This window comes from Pristiophorus japonicus, chromosome 3 (assembly GCF_044704955.1).
Source record: "Pristiophorus japonicus isolate sPriJap1 chromosome 3, sPriJap1.hap1, whole genome shotgun sequence".
Classification (NCBI taxonomy): domain Eukaryota; kingdom Metazoa; phylum Chordata; class Chondrichthyes; family Pristiophoridae; genus Pristiophorus; species Pristiophorus japonicus.
In genome coordinates, this window is record NC_091979.1 from 94,288,652 (window position 1) to 94,312,959 (window position 24,308).

Sequence of the window (24,308 nt, forward strand, 5' to 3'; positions counted from 1 at the left end):
TTTTCCCACATTTTTCCACCAAACTTCTGCCAAAAGTACCGTCAGGATCTTGGCAGTCCTTTCAATGGTACATGGGCGGAACTTAGGTTTGACCAAACTCTGGCTCCATAAGTGCAGTTATACGAGAATAGGGAGAGAGTCTTTCCCGAGGGCAGACACAGAAGGAGGTAGCGTGGGAGGGGGGGGGAGGTGTGGGGAGAGGTGATGTGGGTGGAGAGTGATACAAGGAGAAGGCCTTATCTGCGATTGACACGATGGGAGTAGCGAGGCCACGAGAGAAGGCAAAGTCGAGGTGTTGGCTGTGAATATGGGTTGGGGAATTTACATAGAGGGAGAGATTAAGGGAGGAGATAGGAGGCTCGTGATCTCAGAGGAGAGAGCATGATGAAACAAAAATAAAGCATATGTCATTATCCCTAAGGTTGATCTGGCCCCATTGAGGAGTCAACCCTTTAGAAGTGTCCTGGTGTCGAGGCTTACCACTGATTTAAGAAGGTTAAAGCACTTCTGAATGTCTTCATTGTTTTGGAGGGTCACCAGCTGTAGGAATTCCCAAGCATATACGCATTTGTGAGTAATTCAGCATGTCTAGATATAATTTGCTTTCAATAAGATCATGGCTGATCTTCTACCTCAACTACACTTTCCCACCCGACTCGCGTATCCCTTGATTGTCTTAAAGTCCAAAAAGCAATCAATTATCAACCTTGAATATATTCAATGACTGAGCATCCAGAACCCTTTGGGGTAGAGAATTCCCTTGATTCACAACCCTCTTAAAGAGATTTCTCCTCATCTCAGTCCTAAATGGCGGACCCCTTATCCTGAGATTATGTCCCCCTAGTTCTAGACTCTCCAGCCAGAGGAAACAGCCTCTCGGCATCTACCATGTCAATTCTTCTCAGAATTTTACATGTTTCAATGAGATCACCTCTCATTCTTCTAAACTCCAGAGAGTATAGGCCCATTCTACTCAATTTCTCCTCATGGAACATCCCTCTCATCCCAGGAATCAATATAGTGAACCTTTGTTGCAAGGCAAGTATATCCTTCCTTGGGTATGGAGAACTGTCCTTTTGCTTTGTACTATCCAAGCAGTTTTTCTAATGCTGTATGACCTATACTGTTGGAATGATTTTTATTCCATCAATACAGGTCATACAGCATATCTTTCTATCACTTGTTCCAAAGTAAACATTCACTGCTCATCTGTAATTAGTTTTATAAATTCCATCATGCTTGTTTTTTTTGTCTCTGTAGATAAATCCATCCATCAGGTCAATGCATCATCTGTGTATCCAGCACTTGATACTTTTGAATATGGAAACTACACGTACAAACTGATCAAGAAGAACCTAACGTGGTATGAAGCATTAAATGAATGCAGACGAAGAGAAACTGAACTGGTCAGCATTACTGATCAATATCACCAAGCATTTCTCACGGTCATTGTGAACAAGCTGTCACACCCGCATTGGATAGGATTGTCTAGCCCAGATGTATGTCCAAAACTATATTACCATTAATAACTTTAATTTTATTGATGTAGTGTATAAAAACAAAGATGGAAATGTTAATATTCTTATCATCCATACTTGTCATTGTTTGCAGGATGGAAAAAGCTTTATTTGGTCAGATGGTAGTGGCGTTGTATTCAGTCATTGGGCAGAGGAAGGTCCTCATTCATCTCATGATTGTGGGTACATGGATACTAATGGCTACTGGAAGACCACTGACTGTGAAACTCAATTCCAGGGAGCTTTCTGCCAGATTTTGCAAAGTAAGAATTCAGCTTCAAAACCTTTCAAGAGTATGGATCAGATTGTGCGTCGGTAATAATGGTGAGGCTAACAGTGCGCATCATTATAACAGAGTAAACCGGAGTACAACTTTTGGCATCAGCGCATGCGCAGTTAACCGTGGAAATCCAGAAGTTGCTGTCAGATATACCCTGCTCCTCTACAGGGCATGCTGTAACAGTCTTCGCCACTAGGTTTGTCATTGTAATCAATCCCAACGGCGTGAAGTTGGTGTACTTACCCACTAGTTACTCACTAAGGGCCCAAATTTGGGCAGTACAGATTTCTGGCGCACTCACCAGAGGTGCGCCGCTTTTGTAGAATTCCAAGGGTGCCAAAAATCTTCGGGCCAAGTTTGGCCGTTTTTCAGCCGCGCCTCCATGGTGGCGCAGCGTGGCAACTGGATTCGGGGGCAGAGTCAGGTCCCGGCGCTGAAAACCGTGCCGGGACCTCTGCACGTGCGCGTTAGTGTGCGCGCATGCGCAGTAGCTCCTAGCCCCCAGAATCTGAGAGTGTGTGATGCAGGCTGTGTGGGAGGGGCCGACGCTCGCCGCCCCTATCCCGGGCCAAGTGGCCAGCCGCTGCCTTCACGCGCTGAGGGCTACAAGAGACAGGTTGGTGGGGGGAAGAGTTTTGATCGTGGGGTGGGGGAGGGGGAGAGTTTTTTTGGGGGGAAGGGGAAGAGTTTTGATCCGGCGGGGGGAGGAGGGGGGGAGAAAGAGTTTTGATTGGGGGGGGTGGGAAAGGGGGAAGAGATTTGATGGGGGGGAGGGGAAGAGATTTGATGGAGGAGGGGGAAAGTTTTGATGGGGGTGGGGTGGGGGGGAGGGGAGGAGTTTTGAATCTGCAAAGATATTCCAGTACTTTAATATCTAGCTATCTTTACTAAAAATATACTCCCTTTAATCAGGCTGATAGCACCTACACCCTGTCCAGTCTTGCTGCTTGGGATTTTAAAAAAACCTATCATTCCTATTATTAATGGACCCAAGTTTCTGCAGGAATTGCTTCGTTTTTTTTGGAGCAACTTAAAAATCACAATTCTCCCCATTTAAGGTGCTCCAGTGAGTGAGTTAGTTAGGGTTTTTTTTAGTTCAGTTTTTTTTTCAAAAGCGGGCATTACCAGTCACTTACACCTGTTTTAGCCATTTAAACAAGTTTAGCCAGTTAAAACTTACTCCAAACTAAGTTAAGCCAGAGTAAGTGGCCACTTTTGTACGTTCTGAAAAACCCTGTGGTGAATTAAGAGATCAGCGCAGGTAGACTCCAAATGGCAGAGTTATAATAGGAATGCTAGTTTTTTTTTTAAATCCCAAGCAGCGAGACGCGACAGGGTGTAGGTGCTATCAGCCTGATTAAACTGAGTATATTTTTAGTAAAGATAGCTAGATATTAAAATACTGGAAAATCTTTGAAGATTCTTTTCTCCTCCCACCCGCTGGATCAAAACTCTTCCACTTCCCCCCCCATCAAAACTCTTCTCCTCCCACAAACCTGTCTCTTGTAGCCCTCAGCGAGGGAAGGCAGCAGCCGGCCTGTGCGGCAGGCCACTCAGCCCGGGAGAGGGACGGCGAGCGTCAGCCCCTCCCACACAGCCTGCATCTCACACACTCAGATTCTGGGGGCTAGGAGCTACTGTGTATGCGCACACACTCTAACGCGCGCACTCTAGCGCTCATGTGCAAAGGTCCCAGCACTGTTTTCAGCGCCGGGACCTGGTTTCGCCTCCGAATCCAGTTGCCACGCTACACCACCATGGAGGAGAGGATGGGAAGCGGCCAAACATGGTCTGAAGATTTTTGGCGGCCTTGGAATTCTACAACAGCGGCGCACCTCTGGGTGAGTGCACCAGAAACCTGTACTGTCCAAATTTGGGCCCATAACTCTGTCATTTGGAGGCTACCTGCGCTGATCTCTGCATTTACCACAGGGTTTTTCAGAATCTGCAAAAGTGGCCACTTTGGCCTAACTTAGTTTGGAGTAAGTTTTAGCTGGCTAAACTTGCTTAAATGGCCAAACCAGGTGTAAATGGCTGGTAACGCCCCCTTTTGAAAAAAAAAGTGAACTTAAAAAAAGCCTAACTAACTTACTTACACTGGAGCAACTTAAATAGGGAGAATTGCAATTTTTAAGTTACTCCAAAAAAAATCTAGTTGCTCCAAAAAAAACGGAGCAACTCCTGGGGAAACTTGGGCCTTAAGTGTCAGCTGTGGCTCAGTGGGTAGCACTCTTGCCTATGAGTCAGAAGGTTGTGGGTTCAAGTCCCACTCCAGGGACTTGAGCACAAAAAAATCTAAGCTGACACTCCAGTGCAGTGCTGAGGGCGTGTGCCACCTTTCAGATGATACGTTAAATCGTGAGACGTCTGCTCTCTCAGGTGGACATACAAGATCTCATGGCACTATGTCGAAGAAGAGCAGGGGAGTTATCCCTGGTGTCCTGACCAATATTTATCCCTCAATCAACATAACAAAAAAACAGATTATCTGGTCATTATCACATTGCTGTTTGTGGGAGTTTGCTGTGTGTAAATTGGCTGCCGCGTTTCCCACATTACAAAGTGACTACACTTCAAAAGTACTTTATTGGCTGTAAACCGCTTTGAAACGTCCGGCAGTCGTGAAAGGCGCTATATAAATCCAAGTCTCTCTTTTAAACACGGCAGAAAAAGTTATGTCTGGTGCATTCAGGACTAAGTGAATTAATTTAAACTGTGTGACAAGTGATAATTACTGCCAAACAACCCCTCTGGCCCTAAAAATGTAATTTTACAAGTAGGGGGCGGCGAACTGGATCATAGAATCATAGACATTTACAGCACGGAATTAGGCCATTTCGGACCATCGTGTCCTGGCCGGCTGACCAAGATCTATCCAGTCTAATCCAACTTTCTAGCTCTTGGTCCATGGCCTTGTAGGTTAGGACACTTCAAGTGCATATCCAAGTACTTTTTCAATGCGGTGAGAATTTCTACCACCCTTTCAGGCAATGAGTTCCAGACACCCACCAACCTCCCCTTAAATCCCCTACAAAACTCCTACCAATTATTTTAAATCTATGCCCCCTGGTTATTGGAGGACAGACAGGAAGGAAAAGGAGCTGGTTAAAGAGGAGATTAACGCAATAGCAAGGAAGGACATTAGCATGGATGATGCAGAATCTATATGGGTAGAGCTGCAAAACACCAAGGGGCAGAAAACGCGAGTGGGAGTTGTGTACAGACCACCAAACAGTAGTAGTAAGGTTGGGGACAGCATCAAACAAGAAATTGGGGATGCGTGTAATAAAGGTACAGCAGTTAACATGGGTGATTTTAATCTACATATTGATTGGGCTAACTAAACTGGTAGCAATGCGGTTGAGGAGGATTTCCTGGAATGTATTAGGGATGGTTTTCTAGTCCAATATGTCGAGGAACCAACTAGCGAGCAGGCCATCCTAGACTGGGTCTTGTGTGATGAGAGAGGATTTATTAGCAATCTGGTCGTGCGGGGCCCCTTACATAAAAACATAGAAAATAGGTGCAGGAGTAGGCCATTCGGCCCTTCGAACCTGCACTGCCATTCAATGAGTTCATGGCTGAACATGCAACCTCAGTACCCAATTCCTGCTTTCTCGCCATACCCCTTGATCCTCCTAGTAGTAAGGACTATATCTAACTCCTTTTTGAATATATTTAGTGAATTGGCCTCAACAACTTTCTGTGGTAGAGAATTCCACAAGTTCACCACTCTCTGGGTGAAGAAGTTTCTCCTCATCTCAGTTCTAAATGGCTTACCCCTTATCCTTAGACTGTGACCCCTGGTTCTGGACTTCCCAACATTGGGAACATTCTTCCTGCAGCTAACCTGTCTAAACCCGTCAGAATTTTAAACGTTTCTATGAGATCCCCTCTCATTCTTCTGAACTCCAGTGAATACAAGCCCAGTTGATCCAGTCTTTCTTGATATGTCAGTCCCGCCATCCCAGGAATCAGTCTGGTGAACCTTCGCTGCACTCCCTCAATAGCAAGAATGCCCTTCCTCAAGTTAGGAGACCAAAACTGTACACAATACTCCAGGTGTGGCCTCACCAAGGCCCTGTACAACTGTAGCAATACCTCCCTGCCCCTGTACTCAAATCCCCTCGCTATGAAGGCGAACATGTCATTTGCTTTCTTAACCGCCTGCTGTACCTGCATGCCAACCTTCAATGACTGATGTACCATGACACCCAGGTCTCGTTGCACCTCCCCTTTTCCTAATCTGTCACCATTCAGATAATAGTCTGTCTCTCTGTTTTTACCACCAAAGTGGATAACCTCATTTATCCACATTATACTTCATCTGCCATGCATTTGCCCACTCACCTAACCTATCCAAGTCACTCTGCAGCCTCATAGCATCCTCCTCGCAGCTCACACTGCCACCCAACTTAGTGTCATCCGCAAATTTGCAGATACTACATTTAATCCCCTCGTCCAAATCATTAATGTACAGTGTAAACAGCTGGGGCCCCAGCACAGAACCTTGTGGTACCCCACTAGTCACTGCCTGCCATTCTGAAAAGTACCCATTTACTCCTACTCTTTGCTTCCTGTCTGACAACCAGTTCTCAATCCAAGTCAGCACACTACCCCCAATCCCATGTGCTTTAACTTTGCACATTAATCTCTTGTGTGGGACCTTGTCGAAAGCCTTCTGAAAGTCCAAAGATACCACATCAACTGGTTCTCCCTTGTCCACTCTACTGGAAACATCCTCAAAAAATTCCAGAAGATTTGTCAAGCATGATTTCCCTTTCACAAATCCATGCTGACTTGGACCTATCATGTCACCTCTTTCCAAATGCGCTGCTATGACATCCTTAATAATTGATTCCATCATTTTACCCACTACTGATGTCAGGCTGACCTTGCGGAAGAGTGACCATAATATGGTAGATTTCTTCATTAAGATGGAGAGTGACACAATTAATTCAGAGACTAGGGTCCTGAACTTAAAGAAAGGAAACTTTGATGGTATGAGACATGAATTTGCTAGGATAGACTGGAGAATGGTACTTAAAGGGTTGACGGTAGATATGCAATGGCAGACATTTAAAGATCATATGGATGACCTACAACAATTGTGTGGCGTAAGAATAAAAAAGGGAAGGTGGCTCAACCGTGGCTAACAATGGGAAATTGAGGAAAGTGTTAAATCCAAGGAAGAGGCATATAAATTGGCCCAGAAAAAGCAGCATTGGGGGTAATGTATTGACGTGAATAGAGAACTGGTTGGCAGACAGGAAGCAAAGAGTGGGAATAAACGGGTCCTTTTCAGAATGGCAGGCAGTGACTAGTGGAGTGCCGCAGGGTTCAGTGCTAGGACCCCAGCTATTTACAATATACATTAATGATTTAGACGAAGGAATTGAAGGTTTCTCCATGTTTGCAGATGACACTAAGCTGGGTGGCGAGCTGGGAGGAGGATGCTAAGAGGCTACATGGGGACTTGGACAGCTTAGGTAAATGGGCAAATGCATGGCAGCTGCAGTATAATGTGGATAAATGTGTGGTTATCCACTTTGGTGGCAAAAACAGGAAGGCAGATTATTATCTGAATGGTGACAGATTAGTAAAAGGGGAGGTGCAAAGAGACCTGGGTGTCATGGTTCATCAGTCATTGAAAGTTGGCATGCAGCTACAGCAGGCGGTGAAGAAGGCAAATGGTTTGTTGGCCTCCATAGCTAGGGGATTTGAGTATAGGAGCAGGGAGGTCTTACTGCAGTTGTACAGGGCCTTAGTGAAGCCTCACCTGGAATATTGTGTTCAGTTTTGGTCTCCTAATCTGAGGAAGGACGTTCTTGCTCTTGAGGGAGTGCAGCGAAGGTTCACCAGACTGATTCCAGGGATGGCTTGACTGTCATATGAGGAGAGACTGGATCAACTGAGCCTTTATTCACGGGAATTTAGAAGGATAAGAGGGAATCTCATAGAAACGTATAAGATTCTGATGGGACTGGACAGGTTAGATGCGGGACGAATGTTCCCGATGTTGGGAAAGTCCAGAACCAGGGGACATAGCCTTAGGATAAGGGGTAGGCCATTTAGGACTGAGATGAGGAGAAACTTCTTCACTGAGAGTTGTTAACCTGTGGAATTCCCTGCCGCAGAGAGTTGTTGATGCCAGTTCATTGGATATATTCAAGAGGGAGTTCAATATGGCCCTTATGGCTAAGGGGATCAAGGGGCATGGAGAGAAATGGAAAGGGATACTGAGGGAATGATCAGCCATGATCTTACTAAATGGTGGTGCAGGCTCGAAGGTCCGAATGGCGTGCTCCTGCACCTTTTTTCTATGTTTCTATGTTGACCGCTCTGCTAAGGGAAATAGGTCCTACCATCAACTCGATCTCGGCCCCTCATAATTTTATACACCTCAATCAGATCTCCCCTTAGCCTCCTCTGTTCCAAAGAAAACAGACCCAGCCAAACTATCTGGCCTCTACCTTCAGGGATCTGTGGACCTGCTCGCCAAGGCCCCTTTGTTCCTCTACACTTTTCAGTGTCGTACCATTTAATGTGTATTGCCTTGCCTTGTTCGATATCCCCAAATGCATTACCTCACACTTATCCGGATTGAATTCCATTTGCCTCTGTTCCACCCATCTGACCAGTATATTGATATCTTCCTGCAGTCCACAGCCTATTTTAGTGTCATCTGCAAACTTCTTAATCATACCCCCAACATTCAAGTTCAAGTCATTGATATATACCACAAAAAGCAAGGGACCCATCATTGAGTCCTGCTGGATACCATTGAATACAGCCTTCCAGTCACAAAAACACCCATCAACCATTACCCTTTGCTTCCTGCCGCTGAGCCAATTTTGGATCCAACTTGCCATTTTTGCCCTGGATCCCATGGGCTATTACTTTCATGACCAGTCTGCCATGTGGGACCTTATCAAAAGCTTTTCTAAAATCCATATACACTACATCATACGCACTGCCCTCATCGAACCTCCTGGTTACCTCCTTGAAAAATTCAATCAAGTTAGTCAGACACGTCCTTCCCTTAACATCACCATCATAGGCAGTCCCTCAAAATCGAGGAAGACTTGCTTCCACTCCAAAAGTGAGTTCATAGGTGACTGAACGGTCCAATACGGGAATTACAGTCTCTGTCACAGGTCTGACAGACAGTCACTGAAGGAAAGGGTGGGTGGGGAGTCTGGTTTGCCACACGCTCTTTCCGCTGCCTGCGCTTGCTTTCTGCATGTTCTCGGCGACGAGACTCTTAACAAATCCATGCTGACTGCACTTGATTAATCCATGTCTTACCAAATTATAATTTATCCTGTCCCTCAGGATTTTTTCCAATAATTTTCCCACCACCAAAGTTAGGCTGGCCAGCCTGTAATTACTCAGTCTATCCCTTTCTCCATTTTTAAACGAAGGTACAACATTAGCAGTCCTCCAGTCCTCTGGCACCACACCGGAAGCCAGAGGTGATTGGAAAATGATGGTCAGGGCCTCTGCTATTTCCTCTTTTGCTTCTCTAAAAGACTGGGATACATTTCATCTGGGCCTGGGGACTTATCCACTTTGAAAGCTGCTAAGCCCCTTAATACTTCCTCTCTCTCTCTCTCTCTCTCTCTCTCTCTCTCTCTCTCTGTTTATTTCATCTAACATTTCACACTCCTCCTCCCTCATTGCAAAATCTGCATCGCCCTCTCTTTTGTGAAAACAGATGCGAAGTATTCATTGAGAATCATACCATGTACCCCAGTAAAAGTGGTTGGAGACTGGTGCACAATCCACTCAGTTATGTTCTGAAATCTTAATCGGGGTTCTATGTACATCATAGGACACTTATTTGCATGTTATGTGCTTCAGCTGCCCAACGGTAGACTTCTATAAAAATGATGGCAGCTGGAGCGTCGATATTAATGGGATTGTAACCCATTTTGAGGCTGTTATTTTCTTGTTGACACCAATTTTGGCCAAGTTATCATCGGCCCCGAGGTGGGGGAGGAAAGTCTGTGAATTAGAATTGCCTAAATATTTCCAATTAATCTACTGTTTACAGCTGCAACATTAAGTTCCCCGGCTTACAAACTGGAGTGCCCAAACACAGCTAAAGGTTTGCCTTGGATTCCATTCCGAGGCAATTGTTACCTCTTTGACCTGGTTTTATATAATTCTTCAAGTTTAACAATGGAAGAAGCGAAAGAAGTTTGCAGAAACCTGGGTAAGACATTCCACACTGAAAAACCTAGCATGAAATCTAATGTATTTATGGTGTAAGTTTAAGCTCATATAGAGGTGCAGCTTATGTACTATGTTTTACAGTACTTTTAAAGTGGTTGTAAAGGTACAAGTGTTTAAATCATCCAACAGCTCTGATCATGATCACACTTTTCTAACGTATTACATATTTTTGATGTGCGTTTCCTACTGTAAGATAATTAGATTTATGCTGTGGTAAACAGTTCATCATCATCATAGGCAGTCCCTCGAAATCAAGGAAGACTTGCTTCCACTCTAAAGTGAGTTTTAATGCTGAGGATCAGTCAAACTGCTCTTACACCTTTGAGATGTTTTCATGCTCAGGAAGAACAATGGTAAAGATCCTATAATTAGTTGCATGACCTCCTTTGTGTCAGTGACCTAAAAATAAAGTATATTAATTTAATCTATTTATTATCTGGCAAGTATTTATTTATCTGTAGTACACTAAAGGTTTTGAATGAGTATATACTTCCTTTTAAAGCAACAGTTGCTTCCTTTAACACTTTTTACTATCTGTCACAATCAAACTTGTGTATTCATTTTAATTACCCTTGACTAAGTCTCCCATGATTGGGCATTAAGGTAGCACTGTTGCTCATTTACTTGTGAAACCTCCCCAGGTAGTGAAGTATATTATGGAGCTACAAGATGCAGCCTGCTCTATGCTTCCTCCATGCTGTCACCTACTCACTTTTGCTGCCTCCTTGCTCCCCTCTGCAAATTGATTTTCCCTGCTGCAGCTTCTAACCTGACTGCTAGCTTCTTCAATGGCCACCCACTGCAACCTGCACAAACCTCCCTACCATAATCCAACCAGAAGTCCCCCGCTGTGACTGCCAAGGCTATTCTGTCATGTGTACCTGTCATGTTTTTCTTTCGCAATTCAACTTGCCTATTTATTTTTCTTGCATCTAAATGAGTCCTCCAAGCATGTTCCACATAATTCTTAACTTTTAGATTTCCCAGCTCAGTCTACAAGTTCACTGCCACCTCTCAAGGCTGCAACACCCTCATTAACATAGAAACATAGAAAATAGGTGCAGGAGTAGGCCATTCATCCCTTTGAGCCTGCACCACCATTCGATAAGATCATGGCTGATCATTCACCTCAGTATCCCTTTCCCGCTTTCTCTCCATACCCCTTGATCCCCTTAGCCATAAGGGCCATATCTAACTCCCTCTTGAATATATCCAATGAACTGGCATCAACAACTCTCTGCGGTAGAGAATTCCACAGATTAACAACTCTCTGATTGAAGAAGTTTCTCCTCATCTCAGTCTCAAATGGCTTACCCCTTATCCTAAGACTGTGTCTCCTGGTTCTAGACTTCCCCAATATCAGGAACATTCTTCCTGCTTCTAACCTGTCCAATCCCGTCAGAATATTATACGTTTCTATGAGATCCCCTCTCATTCTACTAAAATCCAGTGAATACAGGCCCAGTCGATCCAGTCTCTCCTCATATGTCAGTCCTGCATTCCAGGAATCGGTCTGGCGAACCTTCGCTGCACTCTCTCAATAGCAAGAATGTCCTTCCTCAGATTAAGAGACCAAAACTTGAACACAATATTCCAGGTGAGGCCTCACCATGGCCCTCCCTGCTCCTATACTTAAATCCCTGAGCTATGAAGTCCAACATGCCATTTGCCTTCTTCACCGCCTGCTGTACCTGCATGCCAACTTTCAATGACTGATGTACCATGACACCCAGGTCTCGTTGCACCTCCCCTTTTCCTAATCTGTCGCCATTCAAATAATATTCTGCCTTCCTGTTTTTGCCACAAGAGTGAATAACCTCACATTTATCCACATTATACTGCCCACTCACCTAACCTGGCCACTTCACCCTGCAGCCTCTTAGCATCCTCCTCACAGCTCACACTGCCACCCAGCTTAGTGTCATCTGCAAACTTGGAGATATTACACTCAATTCCTTCATCTAAATCATTGATGCATATTGTAAATAGCTAGGGTCCCAGCACTGAACCCTGCGGCATCCCACTAGTCACTGCCTGCCATTCTGAAAAGGACCTGTTTATCCTAACTCTCTGCTTCCTATCTGCCAACCAGTTCTCTATCCACGTCAATACATTACCCCCAATACCATATGCTTTAATTTTGCACACTAATCTCTTGTGTGGGACCTTGTCAAAAGCCTTTTGAAAGTCCAAATACACCACGTCTACTGGTTCTCCCTTGTCCACTCTACTAGTTACATCCTCAAAAAACTCTAGAAGATTTATCGAGCATGATTTCCCTTTCATAAATCCATGCTGACTTGAACCGATCCTGTCACTGCTTTCCAAATGCGCTGCTATTTCATCTTTAATAATTGATTCCAACATTTTCCCCACTACCGATGTCAGGCTTAACCGGTCTATAATTCCCCATTTTCTCTCTCCCTCCTTTTTAAAAAAGTGGTGTTACATTAGCTATCCCCCAGTCCATAGGAACTGATCCAGAGTTGATAGACTGTTGGAAAATGATCACCAATGCATCCACTATTTCTAGGGCCACTTCCTTAAGTACTCTGGGATGTAGACTATCAGGCCCTGGGGATTTATCAGCATTCAATCCCATCAATTTCCCTAACACAATTTCCTGACTAATAAGGATTTCCTTCAGTTCCTCCTTGCTAGACCCTCGGTCCCCTAATATTTCCGGAAGGTTATTTGTGTCTTCCTTCGTGAAGACAGAACCTATTTGTTGAATTGGTCTGCCATTTCTTTGTTCCCCATTATAAATTCATCTGATTCTGACTGCAAGGGACCTACGTTTGTCTTCACTAATCTTTTTCTCTTCATATATCTATAGAAGCTTTTGGAGTCAGTTTTTATGTTCCCAGCAAGTTTCCTCTCCTACTCTATTTCCCCCCTCCTACTTAAACCCTTTGTCCTCCTCTGCTGAATTCTAAATTTCTCCCAGTCCTCAGGTTTGCTGCTTTTTCTAGCCAATTTATATGCCTCTTCCTTGGATTTAACACTATCCCTAATTTCCTTTGTTAGCCACGGTTGAGCCACCTTCCCCGTTTTGTTTTTACTCCAGACAGGAATGTACAATTGTTGAAGTTCATCCACGTGATCTTTAAAAGTCTGCTTTTGCCTATTCACCATCTACCCATTAAGTATCATTCGCCAGTCTATTCTAGCCAATTCACGCCTCATACCATCGAAGTTACCTTTCCTTAAGTTCAGGACCCTAGTCTCTGAATTAACTGTGTCACACTCCATCTTAATAAAGAATTTTACCATATTATGGTCACTCTTCCCCAAAGGGCCTCGAACAACAAGATTGATAATTATCCTTTCTCATTATACATCACCCAGTCTAGGATGGCCAGCCCTCTAGTTGGTTCCTCGACATATTGATCTAGAAAACCATCCCTAATATACTCCAGGAGATCCTCCTCCACCGCATTGCTACCAGTTTAGTTAGCCCAATCTATACGTAGATTAAAATCGCCCATGATAACTGCTGTATCTTTATTGCACACATCCCTAATTTCTTGTTTGATGCTGATGGTGGTCTGTACACAACTCCCACGAGCGTTTTCAGCCTTTTGCTATTCTGGAGCTCCACCCATACAGATTCCACATCATCCAAGCTGATGTCCTAGAAACATAGAAACATAGAAAATAGGTGCAGGAGTAGGCCATTCGGCCCTTCTAGCCTGCACCGCCATTCAATGAGTTCATGGCTGAACATTCAACTTCAGTACCCCATTCCTGCTTTCTCGCCATACCCCTTGATCCCCCTAGCAGTAAGGACCTCATCTAACTCCTTTTTGAATATATTTAGTGAATTGGCCTCAACAACTTTTTGTGGTAGAGAATTCCACAGGTTCACCACTCTCTGGGTGAAGAAGTTCCTCCGCATCTCGGTCCTAAATGGCTTACCCCTTATCCTTAGACTGTGACTCCTGGTTCTGGACTTCCCCAACATTGGGAACATTCTTCCTGCATCTAACCTGTCTAACCCCGTCAGAATTTTATATGTTTCTATGAGGTCCCCTCTCATTCTTCTGAACTCCAGTGAATACAAGCCCAGTTGATCCAGTCTTTCTTGATAGGTCAGTCCCGCCATCCCGGGAATCAGTCTGGTGAACCTTCGCTGCACTCCCTCAATAGCAAGAATGTCCTTCCTCAGGTTAGGAGACCAAAACTGTACACAATACTCCAGGTGTGGCCTCACCAATGCCCTGTACAACTGTAGCAACACCTCCCTGCCCCTGTACTCAAATCCCCTTGCTATGAAGGCCAACATGCCATTTGCTTTCTTAACCGCCTGCTGCACCTGCATGCCAACCTTCAATGACTGATGTACCATGACACCCAGGTCTCTTTGCACCTCCCCTTTTCCTAATCTGTCACCATTCAGATAATAGTCTGTCTCTCTGTTTTTACCACCAAAGTGGATAACCTCACATTTATCCACATTATACTTCATCTGCCATGCATTTGCCCACTCACCTAACCTATCCAAGTCGCTCTGCAGCCTCACAGCATCCTCCTCGCAGCTCACACTGCCACCCAACTTAGTGTCATCCGCAAATTTGGAGATACTACATTTAATCCCCTCATCTAAATCATTAATGTACAGTGTAAACAGCTGGGGCCCCAGCACAGAACCTTGCGGTACCCCACTAGTCACTGCCTGCCATTCTGAAAAGTACCCATTTACTCCTACTCTTTGCTTCCTGTCTGACAACCAGTTCTCAATCCATGTCAGTACACTACCCCCAATCCCATGTGCTCTAACTTTGCACATCAATCTCTTGTGTGGGACCTTGTCGAACGCCTTCTGAAAGTCCAAATATACCACATCAACTGGTTCTCCCTTATCCACTCTACTGGAAACATCCTCAAAAAATTCCAGAAGATTTGTCAAGCATGATTTCCCTTTCACAAATCCATGCTGACTTGGACCTATCATGTCACCTCTTTCCAAATGCACTGCTATGACATCCTTAATAATTGATTCCATCATTTTACCCACTACCGATGTCAGGCTGACCGGTCTATAATTCCCTGTTTTCTCTCTCCCTCCTTCCTTACTATTGCGTTAATTTCCTCTTTAACAAGCAATGCTACCCACCTCATTTCCTTTCTGTCTATCCTTCCTGAATGTTGCATAGCCCTGGATGTTGAGTTCCCAGCCTTGGTCACCCTGGAGCCATGTCTCCGTAATCCCAATTATATCATATTCGTTAATAGCTGCCTGTGCAGTTCATTCATCCACCTTTATTATGAATACTCCTCGCATTGAGGCACAGAGCCTTCAGGCTTGTCTTTTTAACACACTTTGTCCCTTTAGACTTTCGCTGTAATGTGACCCTTTTTGATTTTTGTCTTGGGTTTCTCTGCCCTCCACTTTTACTTTTCTTGTTTCTATCTTTTGCTAACACAACCAATTCTTGAGTGAACCCAGCCCTTTGATCTCAGACATACATACTCAGTATGATCTATTTTAAAGTATACAGGTTTCCCCAGATCACTGTTGGGAATCCCTTTTTATACTAATGGGAATTGAAAGGAATTAATTTCACTTCACCTCTGCCTGTGTACAAGCTCCTGGAAGGGATGTTACCCTAATGACTCATGCCACTCTTCAAAGATTAGAGCACTAAGGAGCAGTATGGGTGGTGACCTGCACAGGATACCTGTGACCATGTAATTGCACTCACAACTTGCATCGAAGCTGGTTAACAGCGAGGGCTCATAACAACCGTGCTTTTGTGGTCAACTGCTGAAAATGTCGAGTATAGTACGCTGCAAACCAACATTGTGCCTGCAAACAATCATGCTCACCAACCACAAGTTCTGTGTTCATCTCATGAAGCTAATCAAGAGACCTCTACTTCTGAATAATGGGCTCCCGCAGAGCTCAGTCTTGGAGGCACCAGTGACATCCCGCCGACCCACCTCAGAAATTTGAATAATGCACATGACCTTATGATAGCCATCTGAGCAAGAGCTCTTGCTCAATTGGAAAGCAGGCTTACAGAATTGAGGACTATTAAAAGCTGTGGCAGCTTTGTCCGAATCCTCTGCAATTCATTTGAAAGCCCGGCATGCAAGGAAGCACCTGAATGCTCGCTTCTGTGGCACTGTACTGAACTCAGGCAAGGGGACTTCCAAAATTACTGTGGAGTGGTTCTGAATCGTAGTCACACAATGTTAACTGCAGCCAAGGTAACGACCACTATCAACTTAATCCACAAATTAACTGGGACCAGTTGGGTAGTATTATATGTGTAAACCTGTAAATACCATGTTTAAACACCAGAGGGCTCATCCCCTGGAGTCCCAAGGGATCCCACAATCCCTTGCGAGCACATGTACATAAGGAGGCCTCACAGGCTGGAGAGCACTCTGGAGACCTGTAATAAAGGACTACGGTCACACGTTACATTGAGCTTACAGTATCTGGTCAGATTCTTTATTCAAGACATAACAACTGGCGACGAGATACAGATAACGAACCCCACTGCAACATTGTAGAGAACCGTGGGCATCCTGGAGAAATTTTCGGAGGGAGATGATTGGGAAACCTTCGTGGAGTGACTCGACCAATACTTCGTGGCCAACGAGCTGGAAGGAGAAGCGAATGTTGGCAAACGAAGAGCGATCCTCCTCACCGTTTGCAGGGCACCAACGTATGGCCTCATGAAAAATCTGCTTGCTCCAGCGAAACCCACAGAGAAGTCGTACGATGATTTGTGCACATTGGTCCGGGAGCATCTAAACCCGAAGGAAAGCGTTCTGATGGCGAGGTACCGATTCCACACGTACAAGAGGTCTGAAGGCCAGGAAGTTGCAAGCTACGTCGCGGATCTAAGGCGCCTTGCAAGACATTGCGAATTTGGAGCACATGCTTTCTTTTACTTGGCATTGGCCATGAAGTAATACTTTGCAAACTTTTGACTGTAGAGACCCCAACCAGCGATAGGCCAGGCATGCGTCGCCACCAGTGACAATATCAAACAAATCTCTCCGCACACGAGTGCTGTTGCAAGTACTGTAACAAAGTAATGTTGTTTTCGAATCGTAACGTGCAGGGCAGGACTCGCATGCCTGCAGCTGCATGTCCGCAGATGTCTCTAAGAGTCCACCATCCAGGGTGGTGAATGCAAGGCCATTAAAACCTTTTTGGTGCTGCGGAGGTGATCATCACTTCCATTCATGCCGCTTCAAAGGATACGTTTGCAAGGGATGTGGAACAATGGGACACCTCCAACGTATGTGCAGGCGAGCTGCAAACGCTGCTAATCCTGCAAACCACCATTTGCAGAGGACGACAGATCCACGGTGCATCATGGCGAACCAGAGCCTCAGGCTGAGGAGGCAGAGGTAAATGGGGTGCACACACTTACCACAAAGTGTCCCCCGATAATGCTGACGGTTGAATTAAATGGACTGCCGGTGTCAATGGAGCTGGATATGGGCGCGAGCCAGTCCATACTGAGCAAAAAGACTTTCGATAAATTGTGGTGCAGCAAGGCCGCAAGGCCAGTCCTGACTCCCATTCATATTAAACTGAGAATGTACACAAAGGAAGTGCTACCATAAAGGTCTCCTATGATGGAGCGGTGCACAAATTATCACTCTGGGTGGTACCGGGCGATGGCCCCATGCTGTTCGGCAGGAGTTGAATGGGAAAGATACACTGGAACTGGGACGACGTCCAAGCGCTCTCGTCCGTCAACGACACTTCATGTGCCCAGGTCTTAAACAAGTCCCCCTCGCTGTTCGAACCAGGTATCGGGAAGTTCCAAGGAGCAAAAGTGCAGATCCATCTGATTCCGGGGGCGTGACCCATCCATCACAAGGCGAGAGCAGTACCGTACATGATAAATGAGAGAGTGGAGATCGAGCTGGACCGGCTGCAACGAGAGGGCATCATTTCGCCGTTCGAATTCAATGAGGGGTTAGTCTGATTGTTCCAGTTCTCAAGGAAGACGGCACCGTCAGAATCTGTGGTGATTGCAAAGTAATTATCAATCGTTTCTCCCTGCAGGATCAATACCCGCTACCAAAGGCAGACGACCTATTTGCGACGCTGGCAGGAGGAAAAACATTCATGAAGCTGGACTTGATCTCCACCTACATGACACAGGAGCTGGAGAAATCATCGAAGGGCCTCGCCTGTATCAACACGCACAAAGGCCTCTTCATTTACAACAGATGCCCGTTTGGGATTCGATCAGCCGAGGCAATATTCCAGAGGAATATGGAAAGCTTTCTGAAGTCGGTCTCGCGCACCGTGGTCTTCCAGGACGACACCTTGGTCACAGGTCGGGACACCATCGAGCACCTGCAGAACCCGGAGGAGGTCCTTAGTCGGCTCAATCGAGTGGGGCTCAGGTTAAAATGTTCGAAGTGCGTTTTCTGATGTCTGAAGTGGAGTTCCTGGGGAGAAGAATTGCGGCGGACGGAGGCAATCAAGAACGCACCAAAACCACAGAATGTGACGGAGCTGCGGTGATTTCTAGGATTCCTGAACTACTTTGGTAACCTTTTACCGGGCCTTAGCACACTGTTGAACCACTGCACTCTTTACTGCTTAAAGGAGATGAATAGGTATGGGGTAAAAGCCAAGAATATGCCTTTGAGAAAGCTAGAAACTGTTATGTTCAAACAAATTGCTTGTGTTGTATGATCCATGTAAACGTTTGGTACTAGCATGTGATGCGTCGTCGTACGGTGTCGGGTGTGTATTGCAACAAGCTAATGAATCTGGGAAATTGCAACCGGTTGCTTATGCATCCAGAAGTCTGTCTAAGGCTGAGAGAGCCTACAGCATGATCGAAAAAGAAGTGTTAGTGTGTGTTTGAGGTAAAGAAAATGCAACAATATCTGTGGGCTCAAATTTGAATTGGAAACCAACCATAAACCACTTATACCCTCTTTTCTGAAAGTAAGGGGATAAATACGAATGCATCAGTCCGCATCCAGAGATTGGCGCTCACATTGTCTGCATACAACTACACCATCCACTACAGGCCAGGCACAGAAAACTGTGCCAATCCTCTCATTAGGCTGCCATTACCTACCACAGGGGTGGCGATGGCACAGCCCACAGATTTAGTTATGGTAATGGAAGCATTCAAGAGTGAGCAATCACCTGTTACCGCCCGACAAATTAGAACCTGGACGAGCCAGGACCCCTTACTGTCCTTGGTAAAAAACTGTGTACTCCACGGGAGTTGGTCTAGTGTCCTGTTAGAGATGCAGGAAGAAATAAAGCCGTACCAGCGGCGCAGAGATGAAATGTCTATACAGGCAGACTGCCTCCTATGGGGTAATCGGGTAGTGGTGCCAAAAAAAGGGCAGGGACACTTTCATTAGTGACCTCCACAGTACCCACCCAGGTATTGTAATGATGAAAGCAATAGCCAGATCCCACGTGTGGTGGCCCGGTATCGATGCAGACTTAGAGTCCTGCGTGCATAAATGTAACACATGTTCACAATTAAGCAATGCACCCAGCGAGGCGCCACTAAGTTTATGGTCCTGCCCCTCTAAACCGTGGTCCAGGGTCCATGTCGACTATGCAGGCCGATTCTTGGGAAAAATGTTCCTTGTGGTTGTAGATTTGTACTCCAAATAGATTGAACGTGAGATAATGTCGGCAAGCACCTCTGCTGCCACCATTGAAAGCCTGCGGGCCATGTTTGCCACGCACAGCCTGCCTCATGTCCTCGTGAATGACAATGGGTCGTGCTTTAGCAGTACCGAGTTCAAAGAGTTCATGACCCGCAATGGGATCAAACATGTAACTTCTGCTCCGTTCAAACCAGCGTCCAATGGTCAGGCAGAGCGAGCAGTGCAAACAATCAAGCAGAGCTTGAAGAGGGTAACTGAAGGCTCACTGCAAACTCGCCTATCCCGAGTCCTGCTTAGTTACCTCACAAGACCCCACTTGCTTACTGGGGCTCCCCCCGCTGAACTGCTCATGAAAAGGGCACTCAAGACAAGGCTCTCGTTAGTCCATCCTGATCTACACGAACAGGTAGAGAGCAGGCGGCTTCAACAGAACACATATCATGATTGTGCAAATGTGTCACGCGAAATTGAGATTAACAGCCCTGTATTTGTGTTAAACTGTGGACAAGGTCCCAAGTGGCTTCCTGGCACTGTCATGGCCAAAGAAGGGAGTCGGGTGTTTCAGGTCAAACTTTCAAATGGACTCGCCTGCAGGAAACACTTGGACCAAATAAAACTCAGATTCACGGACTATCCAGAACAACCCACAATAGACTCTACCTTTTTGGCCCTCCCACACATACACAAGTGGCAACTGACCCAGCGGTTGATCACCCGCAGCAGTCCAGCAGGACTCACCATGCCCAGCAAGGCCAGCTGCGCAGCAGCCCAGCGAAGGCCCAACAAACGACTCACCAAAACCAGCATTCGCACCGAGATGATCAACCAGGGAAAGAAAGGCCCCAGATCAACTCACATTGTAAATAGTTACACTATTGACTTTTGCAGGGGGGCGGGAGGGGAGTGTTGTTATATATGTAAACCTGTAAATACCATGTTTAACCACCAGAGGGCTCATCCCCCTGGAGTCCCAAGGGATCCCACAATCCCTTGGGAGCACCTGTACATAAGGAGGCCTCACAGGCTGGAGAGGCACTCTGGAGACCTGTAATAAAGGACTACGGTCGCACGTTACTTTGAGCTTACAGGTCAAAGAATCTGGTCAGATTCTTTATTCGAGACATAACAGGTTGAGCATCATGCGGACAGCCACCTTGCTTTCTCAGTAGCAAATTATTGCACTATGGGTGGGAAGTGCACATACAAAACTTGTTGATGTGCAACTGAACAGCACTACGAGAATCATCACAAGAATGCGGAAACCAAAACCTACAGTCTGGCTTCCTGTTCTCTTGCATAACTTGTCACCACCTCTCAGAAGAGAAGCAACAATAATCAAATAATACAACCAAGCCTCAGCAAACTCAGATATGCCTATTAATGTCCAGAAGCTCCAAAGATAGTGCCTTAAGTCCAGAAACCCTTCCAGTTAGTAGCCAAAATGCTCACCTAAAGACAAGTGACAAAGGATAATAAGAACATTAGAAATAGGAGCAGGAGTAGGCCATACGGCCCCTCGAGCCTGCTCCACCATTTAATACGATCATGGCTGATCTGATCATGGACTCAGGTCCACTTCTCTGCCTGCTCCCCATAATCCCTTATTCCCTTATCAGTTAAGAAACTGTCTATCTCTGTCTTAAATTTATTCAATAACCCAGCTTCCACAGCTCTCTGAGGCAGCGAATTCCACAGTCTTAAATGGGCGGCCCCTTATTCTAAGATTATGACCCCTAGTTCTAGTCTCCCCTATCAGTGGAAACATCCTCTCTGCATCCACCTTGTCAAGCCCCCTCATAATCTTACACGTTTCGATAAGATCACCTCTCATTCTTCTGAATTCCAATGAGTAGAGGCCCAACCTACTCAACCTTTCCTCATAAGTCAACCCTCCCATCTCCGGAATCAACCTAGTGAACCTTCTCTGAACTGCCTCCAAAGCAAGTATATCCTTTCTTAAATATGGAAACCAAAACTGTATGCAGTATTCCAGGTGTGGCCTCACCAATACCCCGTATAACTGTAGCAAGACTTCCCTGCTTTTATGCTCCGTCCCCTTTGCAATAAAGGCCAAGATTCTATGATGTGGGAAACCAGCGGGATCAAGAATCAGGACCTGTTTATGGACCCAGTGTCAATATCGCCCAAGTAGAGCCCAACTCCCAGGCTTCCAAGCAATCAACAAATACAGTACAACCACTATGTGTTTTCAAAAAAAAAATAAAAGCAAACTCTCAACTTAGTGTTATCAAATCAGCTTGCCAAATAATTTAAAACCTCTTTTTTGGGGGGGTGTGGGGGGGAGGAGAGGGGCAGAAAATGAAGGTTGGCAGTCTCTTTTCCCCCCTCCCCCTGCAAATACTCCAACACTACTGGATCCAAGTCAGTCCCCAGAGGCACCAGGCTCTCGCTCCAAGAGCCCAAGTCACCTCTCCTTAGTCCTCCCAGAAGTTCGAACCTCCTCCCCAATGCGCCTGCACCACAAAGCCAGCCCCTTTCTCGTCGCCCAGTAGTCCAACACCATAGATCCCCACTTCCCCAAAACTAACAGCCCCCTCTGCTGCTCCTAAACCGACTCATTATTCCAGATCCCTGAGCCACCACTCCCAGCGCTATAGACTTCCTCTATGGCATGATCTCTCTCCTAGTTCTTGCATACCCTAGGGCTTCCACCCAGTGCTGCTTCGTTCAGGGGTCCCTTTCCCAAAACCATCTCTGCCCCAGTGTTTCTAATCCATGGCATCTCGCTTTCACTGTAGCCAGGACCTATTGTTGAGGGATGCAGTAACCTTTACAGCCACAGGTAGACGTTTGTGGAAGTTTGACTGTTCTTGCAGGTCTTTGTGAACCAGAGGAAACCTCTTAGTCAGACCCACCACTCGCACTATTTCTTCATCAAGCTCAAATAACTGTCTCTGCTGTGGTAGACTCTCTGCAAGTTGTACTATTCAACTTGCACTCTGGGGCACACTCTCCTGTTTTCTTAATTTCCCACTGTGATATATTTGCCAATGCCACTTGAGCCATGCTTGTGAATGGAAACTACTTGCTACTATTTACTTCTCTCACTGGTGTGCTGATACTTCAAAATTTCCTCTTTTAATCTTTCCAACTCAATGTCTAACTTGGAGGAAAACACTCACGTTTTGATGCACCTGTGCAGCGTATCATTAATAACATTTCCATGATTTTTAACAAGTTAAGTTGGCCTTTGGTCTCTCTCTTCACCAGCTGTTTCTTTCAGTCTTTTTATGCAGTGGTAAAAATATTGAGAGCAATGCTAAACATGAATGAACCATCAATTGGTGCTTTCTCTTGACAGTCCACCATTCATTACTCATCTTTGCTTTCTTGCAAAGATCAGTGAATGCAAGAATATCAGGTGCATTGGTTTATATTTTCTAATCTTTCAACCACAAAGTAAGTTTATAATTTTCTCTCCAATTATAAACAGTCTGAAGTATTGGTATTGCTTAAAAGAAATAACTTATTTATTAACTGCAATGCACATATAGCAAACAAAAAAATGTAGGAGGGTGTTTTTTAATATTCATGGAAACTTATTCCATACTTCTAAATCTTACAGCTACGAAATCTTTTATTTTGCACATTAAAGATGAAGAGGAGAACAACTTTGTTTTTGAGCAAGTAAAACCATACAGCCACATTGTAGATTTGATATGGTTGGGCATCATGTTTGACATAGATGGTAAGTAATGACTAAGCTCACTTAAAGAAGAAAAGTCAAGGTTGGAATACTTTTTATTGAAAGCACTGCCTTTTATGAAAGAAAGTAAACGTTTCATCATAAATATCTAAAATTTTCTCACATTTTCTGCTATTTAAGATCTACAGTAGCTAGTCAGCATGCACAGTTGCAATGAGATGTTAAATAAATATATAAACAAAATAAGATTACCTTTTACAGATTTCCAAGCTATAGGCATAAAAGATCAATTTTATCTGGTGTGTTCATTTTATATTTGTCTAATGTGCATTTTTCAAGTAAAACAAAAGTTAATTTGCTCTACACCTAACTGGGCTGATTCTCTGCTGGCCGTTCTGAGTAAGGAGTGTTGGTCAGGGCTTGCAACCCCTGAGTTTCAGACCATTTATTAGGTACAAAATCGAGCACTGCAGACCCACAATTTTTCAAGCAGTGCATCCCTGCTGGCCGCTCCAAGTAAGGAATGTTGGTCAGGGAATTGTGGGCTTGCAGCCCCTGATTTTTAGTGCATTTATTAGGCAGAAAATGGACCACTGCAGACATACAATTCCCAAGCAGTCATTTTGCAGCTGCTGCTCCTCGCCAGGTCAACTGATTGAAAGATCAGCCCTAACTTGACTAAGATAAATAATGCAAATATAAACATCTGAGGGATTCTTATCCTTTTAACAGACTTTTCAGAAGGAATTCGCATAACATTCCCTTCTTGCATCATATATGGCTTTCAGACCCTTTTGGGGCATCAGTTTCAGTTAATTTTCTTATGCCATACACAATTGCATCCATCGTGTAGAGAGCAAGTTTTGAAAAAGTCTGTATAGTAGCATTGCTAACTGTTTTAGGTTCAACGTCTTTGAATTTGTGCATTAGTTACAGGTAACATTTCTTAACTACCATCGATCACACAAAATATTTTGGC

General features: G+C 45.0%; 1 protein-coding gene across 1 annotated transcript in view; it reads left to right on the forward strand.

The window, feature by feature from the left end:
• LOC139259799 (secretory phospholipase A2 receptor-like) overlaps positions 1 to 24,308 on the forward strand; it is a gene marked incomplete at its 5' end in the record, with an annotated part of 55,127 nt that overhangs the window by 25,063 nt on the left and 5,756 nt on the right. The window contains 4 exons of the mRNA XM_070875561.1: positions 1,261 to 1,499; positions 1,612 to 1,780; positions 9,854 to 10,015; positions 23,249 to 23,371. Coding sequence (XP_070731662.1) covers positions 1,261 to 1,499; positions 1,612 to 1,780; positions 9,854 to 10,015; positions 23,249 to 23,371 — 693 coding nt within the window. The remainder of the gene's footprint in view (positions 1 to 1,260; positions 1,500 to 1,611; positions 1,781 to 9,853; positions 10,016 to 23,248; positions 23,372 to 24,308) is intronic.